This window comes from Amblyraja radiata, chromosome 29 (assembly GCF_010909765.2).
Source record: "Amblyraja radiata isolate CabotCenter1 chromosome 29, sAmbRad1.1.pri, whole genome shotgun sequence".
Classification (NCBI taxonomy): Eukaryota; Metazoa; Chordata; class Chondrichthyes; order Rajiformes; family Rajidae; genus Amblyraja; species Amblyraja radiata.
In genome coordinates this window covers 26,638,792-26,665,278 of record NC_045984.1, presented here as the reverse complement: position 1 = coordinate 26,665,278, position 26,487 = coordinate 26,638,792, and the positions used below count along the sequence as shown (strand labels likewise).

Genomic DNA, 26,487 nt, shown 5'->3' with positions numbered 1-26,487 from the left:
TACAAGTGATTGATTTTCTCTTTTTCATAGCAGTTGGATGTTTACATTGTTTCTCATGTAAAAGAGGCCAGATATCATCAATCTTCCACTCAAGTCCATGGACAGAGTGTGGAAAAGATTAGTCAACCGGGGTCAAAGAAACACATGGGGAAAAATCCTTGGGAAGAAGTTGGTCTTTGCTTCAGTAGGAATAAACGTGCAATGTCTTGGTGAGACCACACCTGGAGTATTGCGTACAGTTTTGGTCTCCTAATCTGAGGAAAGACATTCTTGCCATAGAGGGAGTACAGAGAAGGTTCACCAGACTGATTCCTGGGATGTCAGGACTTTCATATGAAGAAAGACTGGATAGACTCGGCTTGTACTCGCTAGAATTTTGAAGATTGAGGGGGAATCTTATAGAAACTTACAAAATTCTTAAGGGGTTGGACAGGCTAGATGCAGGAAGATTGTTCCCGATGTTGGGGAAGTCCAGAACAAGGGGTCACAGTTTAAGGATAAGGGTGAAATCTTTTAGGACCAAGATGAGAAAAACATTTTTCACACAGAGAGTGGTGAATCTCTGGAATTCTCTGCCACAGAAGGTAGTTGAGGCCAGTTCATTGGCTATATTTAAGAGGGAGTTAGATGTGGCCCTTGTGGCTAAAGGGATCAGGGGGTATGGAGAGAAGGCAGGTACGGGATACTGAGTTGGATGATCAGCCATGATCATATTGAATGGCGGTGCAGGCTCGAAGGGCCGAATGGCCTACTCCTGCACCTATTTTCTATGTTTCCATGTAACAGTCACATTCCATCACCTTCAATGGAAGCAACGTTTGGAAATGGATCACAATACACGGAGCTACCATGTTACATATATTTCACTTCCAATTAAAGGACAAATTATCCAGGTACTTGTATTCTTAAAAAAATTAAAAATAAATATTGACAATGGAGCACACACATCGTCACTTCATCCAAGTTGCGACCATTGTGAAAAAGACCAGCATTTGCTCCTGACACAGTGTCATTGTATCTGCACACCCAAATCCTTTGATCTTCCACAGCTTCTCTCTTGCTATTCAGAAAATATTCCAGCTTTGAGTCCTACACCATGGAAACAGGCCCTTCAGCCCAACTTGCCCACCCCGACCAACACGTCCCGTCTACACTAGACCCACTTGCCTGCGTTTGGCCCAAATCCCTCTAAACTTGTCCTACCCATGTAGGACTTTTCTGGATTCAAAGCAGAGAGCTTGACCCAATATCAAACTTCATCTACCACAGCCTTGTCTGCTCATAGACTATAATGTTCCTTCATAACTCCCCACTCCCCTTCACATAATTCACTCCATCAAGATTACCCTTAAGGGGCTGTCCCACTGTACGAGGTAATTCAAGAGCTCCCCCGAGTTAAAAAAAAAATCAAACTCGTGGTAAGCACGTAGAATGTACGTAGCGGGTACTTCAGAGCTCGGGACATATCTTAGCGGCTCGTAACGCTAACGGCAGGTACTCGGGAAATGCGGTAAGCTCGTGAAGACTCGTGAAGATTTTCCAACATGTTGAAAAATGTCCACGAGAGCCCCGAGTACCTACGAGCGGCTATTACCGTAATTCTCCGAGTTCGAATCAGGGGAAACTCGGGAGAACTCTTGAATCAGCTCGTACAGTGGGACAGCCCCATTAGTATCGTTAAGAGTGCTTAATTGTCATATGTACTGACAGAAATGAAAGTCTTACTTGCAACAGAGTAACTGGCCTGTAAACACAATACACATAGATAATATATAACAAAATCAATAAATTAATAACCCCAATATTATCGTCTACAAATTACTGGTAGAGAATCATCCTTTGTTCTACACACAAAATGTAAATTGTACAATAGTTCTCATCCAACTTCTTTGAAAATTGTAATAAGGAGGAACTGAAGATGTTTACACCAAGGACAGACACAAATTGCTGAAGTAACTCAGTGACACAAAGTGAGTCACTCCAGCACTTTGTGTCTATCTTTGAAAATTGGTTTGACTGTTCTCAATGGAACAGAACTTCTAAAGATTAAGTTAACAAGTGTACGTTACAAAATCATCAGCTGAGTAAAACAACATCCAAGTCATTGATAAAACAGAAAAGCTGAGGCCTCGTGACAAATTCCTCTGCTGCACCAGATCGCTGGCAATCTTCCTACATCCTCCTCACCATTAAATGCTCAGATACACCAGTGTACAACGAGAGACTTGTCCGTTTTCCAGTTCCAAGACTGGGAATGGAGGATATGGATCATGTGCAGGGAGATAAGAGTGGGTCTTGGCATCATGTTCGGCACAGACATTGTGGGCTGAAGGGCCTGTTCCTGTGCTGTACTGTTCCATGTCATGAGGTCATAGACCCATAGGGTTATACAGCGTGGAAACAGGCCCATCTAAACTTGCCCACACCGACCAACATGCCCCATCTACAGTAGTCCCACCTGTCTACGTTTGGCCCTTATCCCTCTAAACCTGTCCCTTCCATGTACAGTACCTGCCTAATGGATTCTTAAACGTTATGATAGCACCTGCCTCCACTATCTCCTGCGGCATCTCGTTCCATTCACCTATCACCCTTTGTGTGAAAAAGTTACCCTACAGATTCCTATTAAATATTTCCCCCCCTCACCTTAAACCTATGTCCTCTGGTTCTTGATTCCCCGACTCTGGGCAAGAGACTCTGTGCATCTACCCGATCTATTCCTCTCACGATTTTGTACACCTCAATATGATTGTAAATTGCCTCTAGTGTGTGTTGGGCAATGTTAGTGCGCAGGGTTGGCTGGTTGGCACGGTGGGCCGAAGGGCCTGTTTCAGCGCTCTATCTCTAAACTAAACTAAAATATCACCCCTCATCCTCCTGCGCTCCAAGGAATAGAGTCCCATCCTGCTCAACCTCATTCTATAGCTATATGTATATTCCAAAGCAATTTCTAGTGAACAGAGCAAGGTTTGAGGTGCTGTTTGTGTGGTAATGGATAGGAAAAGCATGAGACAATTTGCACGACATCTATTTCCCATGATTGCCTGCCCACATCCCCCCCCGCCCACATTGTTGGGGTGAGTGGCTGCAATTTCCTGCCAACTCTGCCAGTCAGACTGATGTTACAATCCACGTTGCCACAGCGAGCGTGGTAACCATTCTGACTAGTTCCGGCCCCGCTATATCACTCTTCCACTTGCAATGCTCACACCGAGCCCATTAACCTGCCTCCACACAGCCCCCGAACCCCATGCTATCTGAATCACGGCGGTAAATCCGAACCTTTGCAGCTGGTGGAATCAGTCCCAGACCTCAATCAGTCTTGACAGAGGCAAGATGGATGGATGGATGGCTGGATGGATAGACTCCTTCTTCTCAATGACCAAACCTATCGCCTAGAATCTTACAGCGAGAAATCATAGAATAATAATGCAATGAAAATGTTCACTTCAGTTTAGTTTATTGTCACGTGTACTGAGGTACAGTGAAAATCTTTTGTAGCATGCTATCCAGTCAGCGGAAAGACAACACATGATTACAATCAGGCCATTTACAGTGTACAGATACATGATAAGGGAATAACGTTTAGTGCAAGGTAAAGCCAGCAAAGGCCGAATAAGGATAGTCCGAGGGTCACCAAAGGGGGAGATACTAGCTGTAGAGGTAAATGGTATATGGTAGTAAATGAAGAATTATTATGGGATTGAACGAGGGCCATTAAACCTGTGCTAACTGTAAAAGAGTCTAATCCCACCTTCCGATCTTTGCTCGTTAGTCCCGTAAATCACTAATCTTCAATTGTACAAAACGGTTGATTAAAGGATTAATGCTAAGGATTTCTGTATCCATTCCGGCAATGAATACCAGACCCCTACCACCACCTTCTAGCTGCTGACCTTTTTTAAATCTCTTTCAAATTATGCCAATTAATTTTAAATATTTGACCCTGGTGTCAGACCCCTCTGGTGATGGGTTATAAGACCTTCTTATTTACCATGTTTAGTTTTGTTTAATTTTGTTTGTTTGTTTAGCATTGTTTAGTTTTAGAAACATAGAAACATAGAACATCCTCCACTGCCCTGCTCCTGTTAATCCTCTTTGTCACCTGTTCAAAATTATCTATCAAACTCGTGAGGCACCTATTCTCACGCACGAAGCCATGCTGACTAGTCCTATTTTGGGATGACAGATGGCACAATGGGCTAAGTGTTCGGCTGGCGACCGGAAGGTGGCCGGTTCGAATCCCGCTTGGAGTGCATACTGTCGTTGTGTCCTTGGGCAAGACACTTCACCCACCTTTGCCTGTGTGTGAATGTGTGTGAATGTGTGTGAGTGATTGGTGGTGGTCGGAGGGGCCGTAGGCGCAGAATGGCAGCCACGCTTCCATCAGTCTGCCCCAGGGCAGCTGTGGCTACAGAAGTAGCTTACCACCACCGAGTGTGACTGAGGAGTGAATGAATAATGCGATGTAAAGCGCCTTGAGTATTAGAAAGGCGCTATATAAATCCCATCCATTATTATTATTATTATTCAGCTCTTGCCTGTCCAAATGCTGATAGATTTAGTTTAGTTTAGAGATACAGCGCGGAAACAGGCCCTTAGGCCCACCGAGTCAGCGCCAACCAACAATCCCCATACACCAGCACTATCCTACACACGGTGGACAATTTACACTTTTTATACTGAAGCCAATTAACCTACAAACCTGCACGTCTTTGGAGTGCAGGAAGAAACCACGCTGTCACGGGGAGAACGCACCAACTCCATACAGACAGCACCCGTAGTCAGGATCGAACCTGGGTCTCTGGCGCAGTAAGGCAGCAACTCTACCGCTGCGCCACCCTCCGAATCCCCTCAGAATACTCACCAGTGATGTCAGCAGTTTGTCGTTCCCTTGCTTGTCCTTGTTGCCCTTCTAAAATATTAATCTTCTTTCCTTTTTAAATAATCACGACTACTGTCTGCCTTCACTACTTCAGCAGTTGTTCTTCAAATAACTAAATGCAATGACCTGACTGAAGATAGACACACAAAGTGCTGGAGTAACTCAGCGGATCAGTCAGCATCTCTGGAGAAAAGGAAAAGGTGACGTTTTGGGTCGAGACCCTTCTTCAGTCTGACCTTACTGAAAGTCGTTGTAACTCTGACTACATCACAGCCTTTAATTTTTTCTTTTTTTATCTTCAGTGGACCGCATGAAACTGAAAGAATTAAAAAAAAAAAAGGGAAGCAGAGAGAGAAAGAGAAAGGATGTCCTTGTACAACCCGTGAAGGGATTCCTGGTGTTGGTGTGTTGTAATGTAGGAAAGCTGGTGGCTACAGAACCACAGCAAGTTCCCACAACACAATGTGATCATGAGCGGAGTTATTGGGATGATTTCATCTGGGGGGTTAAATTCAGGCTGAGACTCAAGTGAGAACACCCCTGTCTTCCATGAAAAATGACCCGGGTTCAATCCCGACTACCTGACCGCGATGGGTTTCTCCGAGATCTTCGGTTTCCTCCCACACTCCAAAGACGTACAGGTATGTAGGTTAATTGGCTTGGCGTATGCATAAATTGTCCCTAGTGTGTGTAGGATAGTGTTAATGTGCGGGGATCGTTGGTCAGCGCGGACTCGGTGGGCCAAAGGGCCTGTTTCCAAGCCGTATCTCTAAACTAAACTAAACTAATGGAAGATAGGTACAAAGAGCTGGACTAACGTATGCCCCTGTCCCACTTAGGAAACCTGAACGGAAACCTCTGGAGACTTTGCGCCCCACCCAAGGTTTCCGTGCGGTTCCCGGAGGTTTTTGTCAGTCTCCCTACCTGCTTCCACTACCTGCAACCTCCGGCAACCACCTGCAACCTCCGGGAACCGCACGGAAACCTTGGGTGGGGCGCAAAGTCTCCAGAGGTTTCCGTTCAGGTTTTCTAAGTGGGACAGGGGCATCATCAGGCAGCAACTCTACCGCTGCGCCACCATGCCTCCCACTGTGCTGATCCATCAGGCTCCAGCTGCACTTGAATGGGAGCAGTCTCCAACTATATCCTCTGGTGTTCACTTGGTGGTGGGGGGTGATTGAAGGATTCGGGAGGGATCACACAAAATGCAAGCATGGCTTCCGTTTATTGTGGGCCACCCCAGGAGAGGTATACGGCCCCAACAGAGGAATTCAATGCGAATTCACCAGCGATACACAGACACGCACCTTTTCAATGAGCAGTGTTGTGTTCTCTTGGGTTGAGAAGATTATAAGGTGATCTAATGAAGCTTTGTTTTTATCTGATTAAGAGCATTTGTTTGGATAAATGAAGAGACAACATTTCCGTCGGTGCTGATGTAGATGGAGGGGAGGGTGGATGAGACAGAGAGCTAAATAATCAAATGAAATAATTTGGAATTAAATAAACAGTAATTTAGCTTTTGTTTAGTTTAATTTAGTTCAGAGATACAGCGTGGAAACAGGCCCTTCGGCCCATCGAGTCCGTACTGGCCAGTGATCTGACACTAAGATCGTTGTGCAGAGGTGAAACTTTAAGGTATAACTGAGGATAGACACAAAATGTTGGAGCAACTCAGCGGGACAGGCAGCATCTCTGGAGCGAAGGAATGGGTGACGTTTCGGGTGGAGACCCTTCTTCAGACTGAAGTGCCACCCATTCCTTCGCTCCAGAGACGCTGCCTGTCCCGCTGAGTTACTCCAGCATTCTGCGTCTATCTTCGGCTTAAACCAGCATCTGCAGTTCCTTCCTGCACATTTAAGGCACAACTCTTTGTTGACATATTTGTGTTACTGTGGCCATCCTGATCCAGATCTCTGGGGGGTCAGCGTCTGTATTCTGATGTAGGACACGAGAACAAATGGTTCGGGAATGGAACAAAACGGCGAGAAGAAGCAATGAATCCATCAGAAAGCAGTTTAACATCAGTTTATATGGAGATAATCCCAGTGTATAATATAGAGAACAGTCGAACCTGTGTTTATCTTACATGGTAATTGGAGAACCTGTGAATGTTGTAGTTTGATGCTTTGTATACACGAGAACAGAATAGGAGATGCTATATAATACAATGGAGAGATCAAACACTGTATATTTCAGGTGACATAGTGGTAGATTTGCTGCCTCATAGCGCCAGAGACCCGGCATCGACCCCGACCTTGGATGCTGTCTGTGTGGAGTTTGCACATGGGAACAATTGGGCTTTCTCCGGGTGCTCCGGTTTCCTCCCACATCCCAAAGTCGCGCGGGTTTGTAGGCTAATTGGCTGCTGTCAATTGCTCTCTGGTGCATAGGATGCGAAACTGAGATAACATAGAATTAGTTTCGTTTTTTTAGTTGCGAGATACAGCATGGAAACAGACCATTCGGCCCATCGAGTCCGTACCGACCAGCGATCCCCGCACATTAACACACGCCTACACTCACTGGGGACAATTTACACTTATTCCACGTATACAAACCCAAGCCAATTAACCTCCAAACCTGTACGCCTTTTGAGTGTGGGAGGAAACCGAAGATTAGTGTGCAGGTGATCGTTGGTCAGTACTGATTACGTGGGCTGAAGGGCCTGTTTCCATGCTGTAGCTCTAAACTAAACTAAACTGAGAATGTCACACCATATATATTATAGAATGGCAGACCATATATACTATTATATGTCATTTTGTGGATATTTTGGGGAATATATTATATTGGTATCAGAAGTAATAATCCCGGAACGATATAGCAAACAGCAATCCCTGTGAATGTTACAATGGGTAACGAATGATGGATTTGCCAATGTCCATAATATGCAGATACAGGATCAAGGAAATAACGTTTAGTGCAAGGTAAAGTCCGATTAAAGATGGTTAGAGGGTCTTCAATGAGGTAGATGGGAGGTCAGGACCGCTCTCTAGTTGGTGATAGGATGGTTTAGTTGCCCGATCACAGCTGGGGAGAAACTGTCCGTGAATTTAGAGGTTTGCATTCTCAACCCTCTGTACCTCTTGCCTGATGGGTGAGAGGAGAAGACGCAGCAACCGGGATGAGACTGGTCTCTGATGATGCCGGTGGTCTTGCTGAGCCAGCGTGAAGTGCAGATGGAGTCAATAGAAGGGAGACACAAAATGCTGGAGAAACTCAGCGGGTAGAGGCAGTATCAATGGAGAGAAGGAATTGGCAACGTTTTTGGTCGAGACCCTTCTTCAGTAGAAGGGAGGTTGGTTTGCGCGATGATCTGGGCTACGTCCACAACTCTCCGCGATTTCTTGCGGTCTTGGATGGAGCTGTTCCCAAACCGATTTATTTGTTTAGTAGCCTAGTGGATGCATGGCATGAAGGGCGGAATCCTAGTTCTGACAGTTCTGTTCTGTGTCACAAACATTGCCAGAAAGAACACATCCAATTTCTTAAACCAGGCAACTGAATTGAAATTGTTTTTTCCTTCAACCTCTCCAACCCAAATTATTTACTCCCTTCTCTCTTGTAGGTCGGGTCTACAATGAGATAGAGTCTCACCACAATGCCTGCCCAGCCATTCTGTTGCAGGGTGTCCCACTGTACACCTCAGTCATCTCTCAGCCATGATCACATTGAATGGCGGTGCTGGCTCAAGGGGCCGAATGGCCTACTCCTGCACCTATTGTCTATTGTCTATTGTCAGCACAACGCCCTGACATTCCCATCTTCCGACATTGGTCTCACGAAGGTGGCTTGCTGTCCGTCTACACTTCTCTCCCTCCCTCTCCCTCCCCCCCTCTCTTCAGACTCTCTTTTGACTTCAGAGACACAGCGTGGAAACAGGCCCTTCGGCCCGCCATTACTCGCCAACCAGCAATCACCTTGGCACTATCCCACACATTAGTGACAATTTTTACAACTTACCGAATTAACCTACAAACCTGTAGTATGTCTTTGGAGTGTGGGAGGAGCACCTGGAGAAAACCCACGTGGTCACAGGGAGAACGTACAAACTCTGTACAGACAGCACCCGTAGTCAGCATCGAACCTGGGTCTCTAGCGCTGTAAGGTAGCAACTCTACTGTTGTGCCATCCTCTCTCCCTCCCCCCCCCCCCCTAACATCTAAGGTACAGTCTAATATATACAGGGCAGACCTGGACAGGTTTCTGAAGAAGGGTCTCGACCCGAAACGTCACCTATTCCCTCTCTCCAGAGATGCTGCCTGTCCCGCTGAATTACTCCAGCATTTTGTGTCTATCTTCCCTTTTTTTTTTTAAGTAAGTAAGATTATTGGCCAAGTATTCACATACAAGGAATTTGCCTTGGTGCTCCGCCCACAAGTAACAACATGACATCCAGTGACTCAGAAAATACTAAACATTAATAATAATAAAACATTCATGATAAAACATCATTGATCAAGCATGCGAACCAACAAAATACCAGACCAAAGGGAGGCTACAGATTTTTGGCTGTTGAGTAGAGCAACTACTCGTGGATAAAAACTGTTTTTATGTCTGGCTGTGGCAGCTTTGACAATCCGGGGTCGCCTTCCAGAGGGAACCAACATCTGCAGTTCCTTCCTGAACATAAAGACTGAGTTTTCTTTTGAACACCACATCAATAGAAGGAGGAGACTTTACACCTTTGAGAACATTATTGGCCAGGCTTGGCCTGCAATTTCATTCGCTGCACTCAGTGTGCAGTCTGGCAAAAGACAAAAACCCTCAGAATTAATCCCCCCCCCCCCTCCTTCCATAAACAACTGTCTCTGTTGGCTTCATCCACTCTGATTACTTTTCATCCCAATATATATTTGGTTGTGCTATTTAGAAGTTGGCAATGTTTAATGCACTTCTACCGGTTGTTTATAGTTTCCCCATTAGACTGGCTAATGTTGCAAGGGAGTCTTTTTTTTTAGTTGTTTCTCCTGCACTTGTGGAAAAGAGAAGTAAGTGGTCCCAGGTGGCGGATTTAAAATGCACGACTTGGTCAGTGAGAAAGATAGACACAAAGTGCTGGAGGAACTCAGCGGGTCAGGCAGCATCTCTGGAGGACATAGACAGGTGATGTTTCGGGTTGCGACCTTTCTTCAGACTGGCCGGTGACAGGACTGGGAGAGACACGGAGCTTCTGACACCCGGATCAAATCCTCAAGAGGAGGCAATTGCACTTTTCACCATTTGCCCGCGTAAACACGATAACCAAATGCAAACACGGAGACACAAGGAACTGCAGATGCTGGAATCGTATGCAAACACACAAAGTGCTGGAGGAACTCAGCGGGTCAGGCAGCACCTGTGGAGGGAGTGGACAGGTGATGTTTCGGGTCGGGACCTTTCTTCGGGCGAGGTTGTCCCGATCCAAGACGTGTTTTGTCCATTCCCTCCACGGATGCTGCCTGACCCACTTGAGTTCCTTCAGCACTTTGTGTTCTGGTCCTTCATCGGGTCAGGACCCTTCTTCAGAAGAAGAATCCTGACCCGAAATGTTACCTGTCCATTCTCTCCACAGACGCTGCCTGACCTGCTGAGTTCCTCCAGCACTTTGCCTTATAATTAAATGCAAACTCGTCGATCTGTGACATCAGACAGGGCAGGAACTCGGGAAATGGTCACCCAGCCAAAGTTCAGGAGAGGGCAATAGGAATGAATTAACCCTGGTCTATTACCCTTTTACTGCCAGCCTCTCCAAACACAACAGCTAACAAGGACAAACAGGGGCAGGTATTAAATGCTAGCTGCCCACACCAGTATACTGAAAGAAGAAAAAAAAAATCACACCTCGTCTGACCTGAGATAAATTAAATAGGCAGATTGCAATGTGTATAGAAAACTGAGCAACACACGAAGTGCTGAAGGAACTCAGCAGGTCGGGCAGCATCTGTGGAGGGAATGAACGGGTGACATTTTGGGTCGGGACTGTTCTTCGGTCTGATTGTAAAAGGGGGAGGAGAAAGAAGGAAAAGAGAAGTGTGGGCGGGACAAGCTTGGCAAGTGATAGGTGGATACAGGTAAGGGGATATAGGTTGGTGGAGGGGGCCTTGCGTGAGAAATGAAGGGTGGGGGATAAAGAGGAATGAGGGTCCCGTGGATGGGAGACGTGCAGGGTGACTGGGGTGGGGGGTGGTGGGAACGGGTGTGCATGGGGGGTGTAAAAAGAGAAAGGCAAAGGAAAGAGAGGTGCAGATAGATGGCACAATGGGCTAAGTGTTCGGCTGGCAACCGGAAGGTAGCCGGTTCGAATCCCGCTTGGAGTGCATACTGTCGTTGTGTGCTTGGGCAAGACACTTCACCCACCTTTGCCTGTGTGTGAATGTGTGTGAATGTGTGTGAGTGATTGGTGGTGGTCGGAGGGGCCGTAGGCGCAGATTGGCAGCCACGCTTCCGTCAGTCTGCCCCAGGGCAGCTGTGGCTACAGAAGTAGCTTACCACCACCAAGTGTGACTGAGGAGTGAATGAATAATGCGGTGTAAAGCGCCTTGAGTATTAGAAAGGCGCTATATAAATCCCATCCATTATTATTATTATTATTATTAGATATGACAGATTTATAATTACCAACTTATAATTTTAGAATTGCCATGCATTCCCAAGAATGTTACTTCACAGTGGGAAGGAAGGAACTGCAGATGCTGGTTTACACCAAAGATGGAGTAACTTCAGCCTGACGAAGGGGCCCGACCCGAAATGTCACCCGTTTCACCTCTCCAGAGATGCAGCCTGCCCCGGCAATGTTACTTCACACCCAGTTATGTGACATATAAGATCAGAAGATCATGCCCTTGGACAAGAAAGTCAATATTGATGAATATGCTACAGGAGCAGTGGGAGATAAGGAGACAGTGAGGCTTTGACAGGAAATTAACCATGGCTGCCGGAACTCACGACCACCCACAGCAGTGCCATTGCATCTAGTTTGGTGTAGAGATGCAGTGTGGAAGTGTGCCCTTCGGCTCAGCGAGTCTGCATCGACCAGTGAGCATCCCTACACTAGTTCTGCCCAACATACTTGCGACAATTTACAGAAGACAGTTTACCCTGCACGTCTTTGGACCGTGGGGAAGAAATGCAATCCATCTCCAGTCAGAGGGTGGTGAATCTGTGGAATTCATTGCCACAGACGGCTGCGGAGGTCAAGCCAATGGTTATTTTTAAGGCAGAGATTGACAGGCTCTTGGTTAGTATGGGCGTCAGGGGTCATGGGGAGAAGGGGTTGAGAGGGAAAGATAGATCAGCCACGATTGAATGGGGGAGTAGACTTGCTGGGCCGAATGGCCTTCACCTGCTCGAAGAACTAATGAAAACCAGAGCAAACACGGAGAAAACCTCATGGGAGCTCCGTACAGACCGCACCCACAGTCAGGATCGAACCCGGGTCTCTGGCCCTGCCAGGCAGCAACTCTACCGATCCGTCACCATGCCGCCCTTAACCAGAAGGGTGCGAGTTCGAATCCCGCTCCAAGGCAGCAATTCTACCGCTGCGCCACTGTGCCACCCTTATAAATGTGCAACGGGATGACCATTTGTGAAAGTGCAAGGGTTTAAAATTGCAGTCGTGCAGAGCTGGAGGCGATCACAGGGATAGGGATAATATTTTTACGGATAAGGATTCCAGTTATTTTTGGACTCGTGCCAATGTTGGTCAGTGAGTGGTGGGTGAGCAGAGAACCTGGTGTTGGACAAGACACTGGGAGCAGTGTTGTCGATGACCTCCAGTTGCTGGGGGGTGGATGAAACATCAGCATTCCAAACCCAACCGCGGTACAGGGCAACTGCTGTAAATAGTGCTCAATAATAAACACTCATAGATTAAATAAATAGGAACCCGAGGGGTAAATTTTTCACGCAGAGGGTGGCAGGCACATGGAACGAGCTGCCGGAGGAGGTAGTTGAGGCTGGGACTACCGCAACGTTTAAGAAACATTTAGACAGGCACATGGATAGGACGGGTTTAGATGCGGCAGGTGGGACTAATGTAGATGGAACACGTTGGCCGGAATGAGCAAATTGGGCCTGTTTCCACATGAGGGACTTTATGAGTCTAAAAGTGAGCAGATGAATGATGCTGTGAGGATCCTGACTGCAGTCCTGGCTGAGGCTGAAGAGATTTGGCAAATGGGTGTGCGGGTCGAACGAGGTCCAGTTGTGAGTCACTAAGTGACGGATGAGCGAGCCAGAGGTCCACGCAGGACCTGCTCTCGGTTAAACGTCCACGAAGCTGTGATGACGAGGGTAGAGCAGCAGCAACAATCTTACTTTAACTTCAGTTTAGTTTAGAGATACAGTGCGGAAACAGGCCCTTCGGACCACCGCACCGACCAGCGACACTGACACTAACCTACACTCTTTAGGGACAATTTATACCAAGTTAACTAACCAACAAACCTGTACGTCTTTGGAGTGTGGGATGAAACCGAAGGTCTCGGAGAAAACCCACGCGGCCAAGGGGAGAAGGTATAGACAGCACACGCAGTCGGGATCGAACCTGGGTCTCTGCTGCTGTAAGCGCTACACTCTTCAACACCGTGCCACCCCTGAATCTTCTCCCATGTTAACAGTACAAGCTATGAACGGCTGCTCCCTGTCCATCTTCAGCTGGGCCTGGCCTGGTTTATGGTGGGTTGGGCAGTTTGTAGACTGCACCTGGGGGGCCTTGCGCACGGTATGATCTCACGGACGTTAGACTCTGCTCGACTGAAATGTCTGATGTCAGCAGGTTTCCGACGTTGGTGGAAACGTTCACAAGCCGCGGAGCAGCTTGCCAAACCACCGTAGTCAAAGAGGCAAACATAAATACCCACTGGGAATAAATACAGAGTTGGCAAACCTGGTGAGGTAGACATTCGACACCCTCGTGCTCACGCTCACACCCACACGGACAAAGGCAAAAGCACAGTGTAAGGTCTGGATAGAGTGGACATGTGGAGGATGTTTCCACTAGTGGGAGAGTCTAGGACCAGAGGCCGTAGGGTGAACTCTAATATTCTTTAATCAAGTATTGGGAAGACGTATAAAAATATATAAAAATATGAGAGGCAGAGATAAGGTAGACATTCAGAGCCTTTTCCCCAGGATGGAAATATCAAATACTAAAGGGCGTAGCTATAAGGTGAGAGGTGGAACAAGTGAGGGGCAAGTTTGTTTTGTACGCGCAGTGTGGTTGGTGCCTGGAATGCTCTGCCAGGTGTGGTGGTAAAGGCACATATAATAGAGGCATTTAAGAGGCTTTTGGATAGGCATATTGGGATTGACAGATTCTTGATTGGTCATGGTGTCAAAGGTTGTGGGGAAAACAGCAGGAGAATAGGGTTGAGAGGGAAAGATAGATCAGCCGTGACTGAATGAATGGCGGAGGAGACTCGATGGGCCGAATGGCTTAATTCTGCTCCTATGACTTATGAACATGGATATGCAGGGAATAGACAGATATGGACTAAGTGCAGGCAAGATAAGGGTTGTATTGTGGGCCAGAAGCACTGTTCAATGTTCTGTGATCATACATACTTGCCCATCCCAACCCTCACAGGCAACACCAACCGCTGAAGAAAGAGAATATGCAGAAGGCCCCCTTATCATCACAATTGCTGCATCATTGGATGGATTTACCTTCTCCTTGCATCTCCGGGCAGCGACGGAGATAAAGGTCCCTCCCAGCTGTGCCTCCTGGAGGTGGACATGGACCTGATGAGCAAAGGGAACGAATCGAGATCTTCGCTGTCCATCGCATTCTCGGTGTCGGACGCGTTGTTCTGCTCATCCTCCCCGTGCCCGTGGCTGGGCGTGCATCCGCCGCGCTCCTGGCCCAGCGAGCGATCGTTCGTAGCTGCCGCTTGTCGCGAAGGCCCGGCAACTGCTGCTAGTCGGGGTAACGTCTTACTCTTCTTACCGGTGCTGACGGGTGGCGAGAGGCAGGCCGAGCTCCTCTCCGCTCCGGCGATGTCCTCCGAACTGCTGGCCACCGGGTAGGGGGAAAGGCGAAGCTCTCCAAAGGAGGCTGATGACTCCAGACAGAGAATGTCCTCAGTGCTGCTGGTGGCGTCTGTTGCTGAGTCATCGTAATCCAGGTAGGCATCATCCTGCAGCAACAGTATCAAAACAAACAGACTGGGATTTAAGACCGTCTCTATACTTTAGTTTAGTTTAGAGATACAGTGCGGAAATAGGCTCTATGGCCCACCCAGTCCACATCGACCAGTGATCCCCGCACATTAACACTATCCTACACACACTCGGGACAATTTTACATTTGTACCAGGCCAATTAACCTACAAACCTGCACGTCTCTGGAGTGTGGGAGGAAACCGAAGATCTCGGAGGAAACCCACGCAGGTCGTGGCGAGAACTGGCAAACTCCGTACAGACAGCACCTGTAGTTGGGATCGAACCCGGCTCTCTGGCGCTGTAAGGCGGTAGCTCTACCTGCTGCGCCACCGTGCCACCTTTAACCAGAAGGTTATGAGTTCAAATCCAATTCCGTGCTTCATGGCCTGTGAGGCTGGTGGGAACCAACCAGTGCCTTCAAAACAAGTACCAAACGTAACTCGGGTTTTCTCTCCATAGATGCAGCCTGGCCTGCTGAGTGTTTCTCATAAAGTCATAACGAATAGGAGTAGAATTAAGAATCAGGGTTCGATCCTGATCCATGGATGCTGTCTGTACGGAGTTTGTACGTTCTCCCTGTGACCGTATGGGTTTTTAAGGTCATAAGTGATTGGAGCAGAATGAGGCCATTCGGCCCATCAAGTCTACTCCGCCATTCAATCATTTCTGATATATCTCTCCCTCCCATCCCCATTCTCCTGCCTTCTCCGCGTGACCTCTGACTCCCGTATTAATCAAGAATTCAATGGAGCAATGCTACTTTATGATCACATGTATCGAAGTATTATTAGATTCCCCTTTCTTGCGTACGGTCCAGTAAAAATCTTATTCTAATCGGCACAACCATAATTAAGTACAAGAGTGTATGAATAGTAGGCAGTTGTGAGTCTGTGGAATTCTCTGCCTCAGAGGGCGATGGAGGCCGATTCTCTGGATACTTTAAAGAGAGAGCTAGATATGGGGAGAAGGCAGGAACGGGGTACTGATTGTGTATGATCAGCCATGATCACATCGAATGGTGGTGCTGGCTTGAAGGGCCGAATGGCCTACTCCTGCACCTATTGTCTATTACTCAGACAGTGCACAATAGTCGCCATGTTTCCAGCCATTTTATCTGATTCAAGCCCAAAGTTGTTTAAAAATGTGGCCTCTGGGCCATAAAGGCCAGTTGTCTTGATCTATCTGTTCTATCTTGGATTTGCAGAATCAAGAGTTTTTGGATTCTAATTTTTGCTTTTATAAAGAAAATAGATAGGCATTGAAGAGAGAGATGGGTACAAGGGGGTATATAGAAGGGTATAAAGGTGTATAGAGAGACAGAGAGACAGACAGATGGATCGATGGATTGTTGGATAGATAGATAGATAGATAGATAGATAGATAGATAGATAGATAGATAGATAGATAGATAGATAGATAGATAGATAGATAGATAGATAGAGAAAAGAGACAGACAGACAGACAGACAGACAGACAGACAGACAGAGACAGACAGACAGACATAGATAGACAATAGACAGAGAGATGGATGGATAAATAGTTGAGTTCTCCAATGGTGGAGTTCTCCAATAGTGTGATCTGAACGACTTGAATTGGAAAGCTTAACATTTTCATCAACACATTACGATTTAAACGAATGGACAAACTGCGTTCCCTTCCCCCAAAACGCCGTCAATCTCTGAATGTTCCACAATTTAATCCTTGTGTAACATGTGCAGCCCATGTGTCGGGGAAAGAACATCTGCCCTTAATTTGTTGTCAGTCTTCAACCTCAGCCGTGAGCGATGATGGAAACTATCCCGGGTGAGGGGAAGACGTTGCTCTCATTTCTTTATATTTATATTAAGCGGGATATGTAAATAAATCTCACTCCTCTGTCGCAAAAGACCTTTTTATGCAGAATTATAAAATAAAAAAACCTGGAAGCATAACCAAATAACCGCTGCAGATCTGTTCCTGTTCTGGCACGGGTCCCACCCGGGGCCGTGGCTGTGTTTCTGAACACACCGTCTGTTTTGGCAGCTCCTGCAGTATTTTCCTTTCCATAACATCTCTCCCCAGCAAATATGGATAGTTCCTTGGACAGCGGCCCAGGGAGTGCAACATCAGGCTGAGCTCTCGTCCAAAGCCACATGTGCTGGAGACCCAAACTCCGACAAGTCGGAAAATTTGTATCATGAGGGCAGAGGAAGGTCATCGACCGCCTCCAGCATCATCCGCCATATCAGTCAGATCATGTCTGATCTGTAGATAGACGCAAAAAAGCTGGAGTAACTCAGCGGCTCAGACAGCATCTCTGGAGAGAAGGAATAGGTGACGTTTTGGGTCAGATCCATTCCTACTGCCATTCGGTTCCACCACTGTGTTTGAACCCCGGCCTCACTATGAGTGTGTTTGATTGAGTTGATTGATACAGCATGGAAACAGGCCCCTTCATCCCACAGAGTCCACGCCGACCATTGATCAACCTTTCTACACTAGTTCTATGCTATCCCACTTTGGAATCCACCCCCCATCGAATCCAATCCCCGCACACTAACACTATCTTGCACACATTAGGGACAATTTACAATTTTTCCCAAGCAAATTAACCTTCAAACCCGAGCATCTTTGGAGTGTGGGAGGAAACCGGAGATCCCGGAGAAAATCCACATGGTCACAGGGAGAACGTGCAAACTTCACACAGACAGCACCCATCCCTTTTCTCCAGAGATGCTGCCTGACCCACTGGGTTACTCCAGCACTTGGTGTCTATCTGATCTGTATCTTGATTCAACTTACCTCACCAGAAATCATTACTCCCCCGTGTTTTAGACTTGTCAGAGCACATAGTTCCTCTGCCCTATCAACTGTTTAATAATTTGGGCGGCCCGTGGCGCAGCTGGTAGAGTCGCGGGCCTCACGGCGCCAGAGATCTTGGGTTCAATCCCGACCTCGGGTGCTATCTGTGTGGAGTTTGCATGTTCTCCCTGTGACTGCATGGGGTTCCCTCCGGGTGCTCCGGTTTCCTCCCACATCCCAAAGACGGGCGGGGTTTGTAGGTTAATTCACCTCCGCAAATTGCCCTCAGTATGTTGGGAGTAGATTTGAAAGTGGGCTAACCTAGAACTAGTGCCGAACTGTTGATCAATGGGTCAGCATGGACTCGGCGGGACGAAGGGCCTCTTTCCATACTGCATCTTTTTAATCAACCCAATCCAAAAACATCTCAATATGATTGTGTAGGAAGGAACTGCAGATGCTGGTTTACACCAAAGATAGATACTAAATACTGGAGTAATTCAACGGGTCAAGCAGCATTTCTGGAGAAAAGACATAGGTGACGCTTCGGGTCGAGACTGAAGAAGGGTCACCTATTCCCTCTCCCCAGAGGTGCTGCCTGACCCGCTGAGTTACTCCAGCACTCTGTGATTTACACAAGGTTCCAGCGCCTGCAGTTCCTTGTGTCTGCACTGTATCAACTCAGGTCACACTTGCCTTGTCCTCTGCCATCCTGTGGAAGTACATCTCCTCCACCTCATTCAGCGAGTTTGACCGCGATTCGGATTTTGTCCGAGCCAGGGGCGAGCTCTCCGGAACCTGGGGGAACGAGTGGGGGAACTGCTTGCATTCTGTGGAACGAGAGCAAATTAGACATCAACAAAGCGAATATAAAAACATGTAGGTTTAACATAGGAACATAGAAAATAGGTGCAGGAGGAGGCCATTCGGCCCTTCGAGCCAGCACCGCCATTCATTGTGATCATGGCTGATCGTCCCCAATCAATTACCCTTGCCTGCTTTCTCCCCATATCCCTTGATACCACTAGCCCCTAGAGCTCTATCTAACTCTTTCTTAAATCCATCCAGTGACTTGGCCTCCACTGCCCTCTGTGGCAGTGAATTCCATAAATTCACAACTCTCTGGGTGAAAAAGTTTTTTCTCACCTCAGTCTTAAATGACCTTCCCTTTATTCTAAGACTGTGGCCCCTGGTTCTGGACTCGCCCAACATTGGGAACATTTTTCCTGCATCTAGCTTGTCCAGGCAATTTTATAATTTTACATGTTTCTATAAGAACCCCCCTCATCCTTCTAAACTCCAGTGAATACAAGCCTAGTCTTTTCAATCTTTCCTCATATGACAGTCCCGCCATCCCAGGGATCTATCTCGTGAACCTACGCTGCACTGCCTCAATCACAAGGATGTCCTTCCTCAAATTAAGAGACCAAAACTGTACACAGGACGCCAGATGTGGTCTCACCAGAGCCCGATACAACTGCAGAAGAACCTCTTTACTCCTTTACTGAAATCCTCTTGTTATGAAGGCCAACATTCCCTTTGTTTTCTTCACTGCCTGCTGTACGTGCAAGCCAACTTTCAGTGACCGGTGTACAAGGACACCCAGGTCTCGCTGCACCTCCACCTTACCTAACCTAACCCCATTGAGATAATAATCTGCCCCCTTGTTTTTGCCGCCAAAGTGGATAACCTCACATTTATCTATATTATACTGCAGGGTTTGCAGGAGATGAGGAGACATTATTCAGACCTAGTACAGCAGCAATTTGTAAACAGAAAGAGGGGAGAAGCAGATTTTACTGCCAATTTCAGAAGGGCGGCATGTTGGTGCAGCGGTAGAGTTACTGCCTTACAGCGCCAGAGACCCGAGTTCGATCCTGACTACGGGTGCTGTCTGCACGGAATTTGTACGTTCTCCCCATGATCTGCGTGGGTTTCCTCCGGGTGCTCCGGTTTCCTCCCACTTCCCAAAGTGTACGTTCTCTCCGTGACCGCGTTGATCTGCCTGGGAGAGCCCTGTCCCAGGTCACTGTCCTTCCTTGAAATGGTGCCGTAGCAAGGTTCATATCGGCCTAAATGCGTAGTCAATGGCCCTGGATATAATGTCTCATTGAATGGTGCTCCTGTAATTAGGGATGAACATTAATATTGACTTTGTCAGCATGTCCACAATCTGGGGGTGTCAGGGGTTCTGGGGGAGCAGGCAGGAGAATGGGGTTAGGTGGGAAAGGTAAATCAGCTATGGCGTAGTGGACGTGATGGGCCGAATGGCCTAATTCTGCTCCTATCACTAATGGCCCTTATGGCACGAGTGATCAAACGGCTCACAAAGGCTACAAAAGGATTTCAATCACTTTGAGTTTAAAAGCTTTGAGTTTAGGGCGACACGGTGGCACAGCAGTAAATTTGCTGCCTTACAGCGCAGGGACCCGGGTTCGATCCCGACTACAAGTGCTGTCAGTACAGAGTTTGCACCTTTTCCCTGTGACTGCGTGGGTTTCCCCCGGGTGCACCGGTTTCCTCCCACACTCCAATGACGTACAGGGTTGTAGGTTAGTTGGCTTTGGTCAAAATTGTACATTATCCCTAGAGTGTGGGATAGTGCTAGTATACGGGGTGATCGTTGGTTGGCCGAAGGGCCTGTTTCCACGCTGTATGTCTAAAGTCTAATGCCTAAAAGCTAGATACGGCACAGTGACACACCCTTTAGTACTGTGAGAATCATTGTGCACACAGCTCTTTAAAGATTCTCCTTCCACATTTAGATGTTCTGCAAATAGCAAATTCATTGCACGTGAAAAACATTGACAAACTCGTGGGATGGACAGCTGCCGGTGTGGTTTGTGGCATGTGTGAGATTCTATGAGGGGACGGTGTGTAGAGTCCGTGACTGTGCATGTGTGTGGCCGTGCGTGACTGTGTGTGTGTGTGTGTGCGTTTGTATGTACATGTGACTGTGTGCGTGCGTTTGTATGTACATGTGACTGTGTGTGTGTGTGTAAACGTTCGCATGTCTCTGTGTTTATACATGTGACTGTGTGTGTGTGTGTGTCTCTAGTTAAGAGGTCTGTCCCCCCCCCCCCCACTACAATCAGTCTGAAGAAGGGTTCCAAACCAAAACGTCACCCATCCATGTTCTCCAGAGATGCTGCCTGACCCGCTGAGTTACTCCAGCATTTTGTGTCTTTCATTATTCGACTTCCCGCTCCAATGATATCACTCGATATATTTCAGATGTCCATCATCTGCAATGTTTTTGTTGTGAGGATGTTAGTTTAGTTTAGTTTAGTTTAGTTTAATTTAGAGATACAACATGGAGACAGGCTAGTTGGTCCACTGGGTGGATTGAATCTGTGGGTGTCTACTGCTGACCAAACAGCCAGCACAGTACAAAGGGTGTCCTCAATCACTTTGAAGCTCGCTTCAATTCTTTCATGTGTACACAGAATGATCAAAATTACCAGAGGACAGTCTGTGTATTAAATATCTTTGGTGCCAAGACTTTAGCTTTGAAGCTGATGTACTGAGCTGTGCAATAAAATGTTATTTGCAAGACACTGCCTCAAGCTACCTTAGAGGAAGAGACTTCAAACTGGAGCCAACTCCAAACGCGGTTCCCACTGGTGTGTGGGTTGCAGGATTATGTTCGGACAAGACAGTTCACCCTCCAAGCATAGAGTTCAGAAATTCTGCACCAGGCAGCCCCTCGTTTTAAATTGAAAGTTATCCATAAAAGCCTTTTCCCTGCTTTGAATTCTCTCTGAATCACTTGTATTTCCCCGCAAGCTTCTCACAATCCCAGGACCTCTCAAAGAAGCATGTTTCAAGAGAGCCATGGCACGATTCTACTCGAGATTCGAGAGGGATGCGGACCAAAGAAACCGCAGATGCTGGAATGTTTAAGAAGGAACTGCAGATGCTGGAAAATGGAAGGTAGGCAAAAGTGCTGGAGAAACTCAGCGGGTGCAGCAGCATCTATGGAGCGAAGGAAATAGGCAAAGTTTCGGGCTGAAACCCTTCTTCAGAACAAACAATGTCCTGGCGTAACACAGCAGGACAGGCAGCATCTCTGGAGGACATGGACAGGCGATGTTTTGGGTCCAGACCCTTCTTCAGGCCGATTGGAGAAGGGGGGTGGGGGGTGAAAGCTAGAGCAGAGGTGGAGGCCGGGCAAAGCCTGGCAAGTGAGAGATGCATGTAATGGGCAGCACAGTGGCGCAGCGCTAGAGTCCCTGCCTCACAACGCCAGAGATCCGGGTTCGATCCTGACTACTGTGTTGTCTGTACATTCTCCTTGCGACCACGTGGGTTTTCTCCAGGTGCTCCTGTTTCCTCCCACATTCCAAAGACGTAAGAGGTTTGTAGGTTAATTGGCTTCAGTAAAATTGTAATAAGTTAAGTTTAGTTTTAAAAATACAGCATGGAAACGGGATCATCGGCCCTCTGACCATGCCGATCATCGATCACCCATTCACACTAGTTCCATGTTATCCCACTTTCCCATCCACTCCCCACATACAGGGGGCAATTTACAGAGGCCAAATTAACCTACAATACAATTAATAATAAAGCTCTTTCTAGTTACTGAACGCCTTAACTTAATCCAAGATTGCATCAATACACAGCATCCACGGATTCGTGATTAGTACAGGTATCAGAGGTTACTACTGATTAGTACAGGTATCAGAGGTTATGGGGAGAAGGCAGGAGAATGGGGTTGGGAGGGAGAGATAGATCAGCGATGATTGAATGGCAGAGTAGACTTGATAGAAACATAGAAATTAGGTGCAGGAGTAGGCCATTCAGCCCTTCGAGCCTGCACCGCCATTCAATATGATCATGGCTGATCATCCAACTCAGTATCCCGTACCTGCCTTCTCTCCATACCCTCTGATCCCCTTAGCCACAAGGGCCACATCTAACTCCCTCTTAAATATAGCCAATGAACTGATGGGCCGAATGGCCTAATTCTACTCCCTTATGACCTTACAATGGGAATTGACCTATTAGCCTACAAACCCGCAGGTCTTTGGGATGCGGGAGGAAACCGGAGTACCCGGAGGATGCCCACGCAGTCACGAGGAGAACGTGCAAACTCCACACAGACAGCACCCGAGGCCAGGATCGAAAATGGGTAGATGGACACAAAATGCTGGAGTAACTCAACAGGTCAGGCAGCCATCTCTGGCGAAAGGGAATAGGTGACGTTTCGGGTGGGGACCCCGTCATCAGAACCCTGGTGTCTGGCGCTGTGAGGCAGTGGCTCCACCAGCTGCGCAACGGTGCCGCGCACACCCCGAACCTCTCCTCACCTCGGTACACGTGACAATAAACTAAAGCTGGGAGCAAGTTAACCTGACTGGGCTAAATGTGCCGTAAGACAAAACAGAGATAAGGCGAGCAGGCTTGTTCTTTCCCACCACAGATGTGACTGAGCTTCAAACTCAAATTATCGTTCCCTTTTCTTTTCATGCTGAGGAGAAATTCTGCTCGATCACCGAGCCAAGGGGAAAGACTCCAGCCAGAAATCTCCGTGAAAACTGACTCCAAGCCCCAATTTAAAAAAAAAAAAATTTTTGTCGAGGTGATGATTTGCAGAGTTGAATTTTTTTTCGGTGACAGTTTTGTGCTCAGTTATAAAAAAACCCAGATGGTCTGTAAATCTCCTCGCAAAATAAAATGTAGTATTTAAATACCTTGTGACAGGTTGCGCCATGGACGGAGATGACAACCGATAACTATCTTTCTTGCGCTGGGACAAAAGTTCTGGCTTTGTTAATCTTGGCTTTGCAAAGAAACCCCATCTATATAAGAAAAAATCACTATTGGCAACCACCTTCTCCATTACTCACTGTGATGACCTACGTTTGGTTTTGTTCACACTGAATCACATCATTGACTCCAAAAGCTCACCCCTTGGTCATTTCTGTTGTGTCTCCGAAGAAAAGGATAACCCATTCCTTCTCTCCAGAGGTGCTGCCTGAACTGCTGTGTGTTACTCCAGCTTTTTGTGTCTACCTTCGGTGTAAACCAGCATCTGCAGTTCCTGCCTACACTTCTTGTCTGCTCCATGGCAAAATCTCCTCAAGGTTTGCCTACTTTGAAGAAGTTCTTGACCCGAAACATCACCTATTCCGTTTCCCCACAGATGCTGCCTGACCCGCTGTGTTACTCCAGTTTTTAGTGTCTATCTTCAGTGTCTCCTCGCGATGTGGGCTCAACTTTGAGCAGAAGGCCAAGGACTCACGGAGCATAGAACAGGTGCGCACAGGAAGAGGCCCTTCAGCCCACAATGTCTGTGCTCAACATGTTGTAACATTAAACTAATCCCCTCTGCCTGCACTTGCTCCATATCCCTCTGTTCAATATATACCCATGTGTTCATCAGTTCATACGTTATAGGAGCCGAATTAAGCAATTGGTCCATTATAAGGATAGTTCAGGTTTAGAGGGATATGGGCCAAACCCAGGCAGGTGGGACTAGTATAGATGGGACATGTTGGTCAGTGTGGTCAAGTTGGGCCGCAGGGCCCGTTTCCATGCTGTAAGGCTTTACATGACTAGGACTACTCCGCCATTTAATCATGGCTGATCTATCTTTCCCTCTCAACCCCATTCGCCTGCCTTCTCCCCTTAACCCCTGACACGCTTACTAATCAAGAATCTGTCAATCTCCGCCTTAAAATCATCCATTGACTTGGCCTCCACAGCCGTCTGTGGCAATTAATTCCACAGATTCACCAACCCTCTGACAAAATAAATTCCTCCTCATCTCCTTTCTAAAGGTACGTCCTTTTATTCTGTGGCCTCTGGTCCTCGACTCTCGCACGAGTGGAAACATCTTCTCCACATCCACCTAATCCAATCCTTTCACCATTCGGTAAGTTTCAATGAGTTGTGGGTGTCACCAGCAGTGTCAGCATTTATCAAACATCACCAATCTGCACTGAACTGAGGAAACAGTCAAAGCGTCAACTGCATTAGTATCTCCGCAGTCACATATACTTAGGTTGGACACTGGAATTGACAGATTGTTCCCCATGCAGAACATTGGTTTAGTTTAAAGATACAGCGCAGAAACAGGCCCTTCGGCCCACTGAGTCCGTGCCGACCAGCAATCCCCACACACTAACACTATCCTACACACACTCGGGACAATTTTGCATTTATACCAAGCCAATTAACCTACCACCTGCACGTCTTTGGAGTGTGGGAGGAAATTGAAGATCTCGGAGAAAACCCACGCAGGTCACGGGGAGTACGTACAAACTCCCTACAGACAGCACCCGTAGTCAGGCTCGAACCTGGGTCCCTGGCGCTGTAAGGCAGCAATACTTCTTGGTTTAAAAAAAAATGCAAATCCTGTAGTTTTACAGTTTTCATTACTGAGACCAGCTTCCTTTGAAATTCAAGATTAATTTAACGACTTTAATCTAATTTCCACAACTACCATAGTGGGATTTGAACTCACGGAGCAATGGTCCAGATCCTTGGCTGGTGGTTCAGTATCCACCGCTGTACAACCATACCCAACATGGTCTGCATTTGCAGTGAGATGTAAAATAAAAGCTTCAATAGCTTCCAAGGTATACATGGAATAAATCTTCATTCAAAGGCCAATTAATTATTGTGTTTCTGGCCAAGATGCATCCATCAGCAAACGTTACTAAACCGAGTCTGGTCATGAGGTCCCTGCTTTATCCCTAAAAAAAAATCTAACGGGAACTCAATGTTGAAAGGATTTCACTAGCTGTGAGGTGTCTCTGGAAGTCCCTTGGTAGTGAAATGCAATAAGGACTTGCAGACGAGATGTGCAGGAAGGAACTGCAGCTGATGGTTTAAACCGAAGATGAGCACAAAACAGCTGCAGTAACTCAGCGGGTCAGACAGCAACACTGGAGAAAAGGAATAGGTGACGTTTTGGGTTGAGACCACTTCTTCAGATGCTGGTTTATACCAAAGATAGACACAAAATGCTTGAGTAACTCAGCTTGTCAGGCAGCAAAAGTGCTGGAGAAACTCAGCGGGTGCAGCAGCATCTATGGAGCGAAGGAAATAGGCAACGTTTCGGGCCGAAACTCTTCTTCAGACAGGCAGCATCTCTGTAGAAAATGGATAGGTGACGAACTGGTGGGGACCCAAGAAAGTATCCTCTTTTATAGACTATGTGGTTGCAATTAGGATTTGTATTTGTTTGGAGAGTGGAGATAGCTTTTACTGGGCCATCTAAAGGGCCTGTCCCACTTTCATGAGGTAATTCATGAATTCTCCCGAGTTTTCCCCTTGATTCAAACTCGCAGAATGTTCGTAACGACTCCGTAGGAGGTCGTAGGAGTTCGTAGATATATCGTAGCAGCTCGTTATGCTAGCCGTAGGTACTCGTGGCATCAGGTAAGTAGGGACGTTTTTTCCACCCCGGTAAAAAATGTCCACGAGTAAGAAAATGGTCGGATGAAAAAAATTGCAACTTTTTACTCGTAAGGAGGGCACAAAATAGTCGTGGGAATTCGTAGGCATACTCGTAGGAGTTTGTGAACATAGTCGTGGAAGGTCATAGGAGTCAGTAGATTACTACAATCTTGATTTTTTTTTTTAAGGTCCTTTAAACTCGGCAGAAGTTTTGAATTAAGTTGTGAAAGTGGGACAGGCCCTTAAGTTTAGTTTCGTTCAGCTAA

General features: G+C 47.0%; 1 protein-coding gene across 2 annotated transcripts in view; it reads right to left on the bottom strand.

Moving 5' to 3' along the window:
* The window catches only part of arhgef18 (Rho/Rac guanine nucleotide exchange factor 18), a 150,778-nt gene that overhangs the window by 89,813 nt on the left and 34,478 nt on the right, over nt 1-26,487 (bottom strand). For both annotated transcript variants that reach the window (XM_033046983.1, XM_033046984.1), the window contains exons 2-3: nt 18,509-18,642; nt 14,537-15,006 (exon numbers count right to left, since the gene is read on the bottom strand). In XM_033046983.1, the coding sequence (XP_032902874.1) occupies nt 14,537-15,006; nt 18,509-18,642 (604 nt within the window). The remainder of the gene's footprint in view (nt 1-14,536; nt 15,007-18,508; nt 18,643-26,487) is intronic.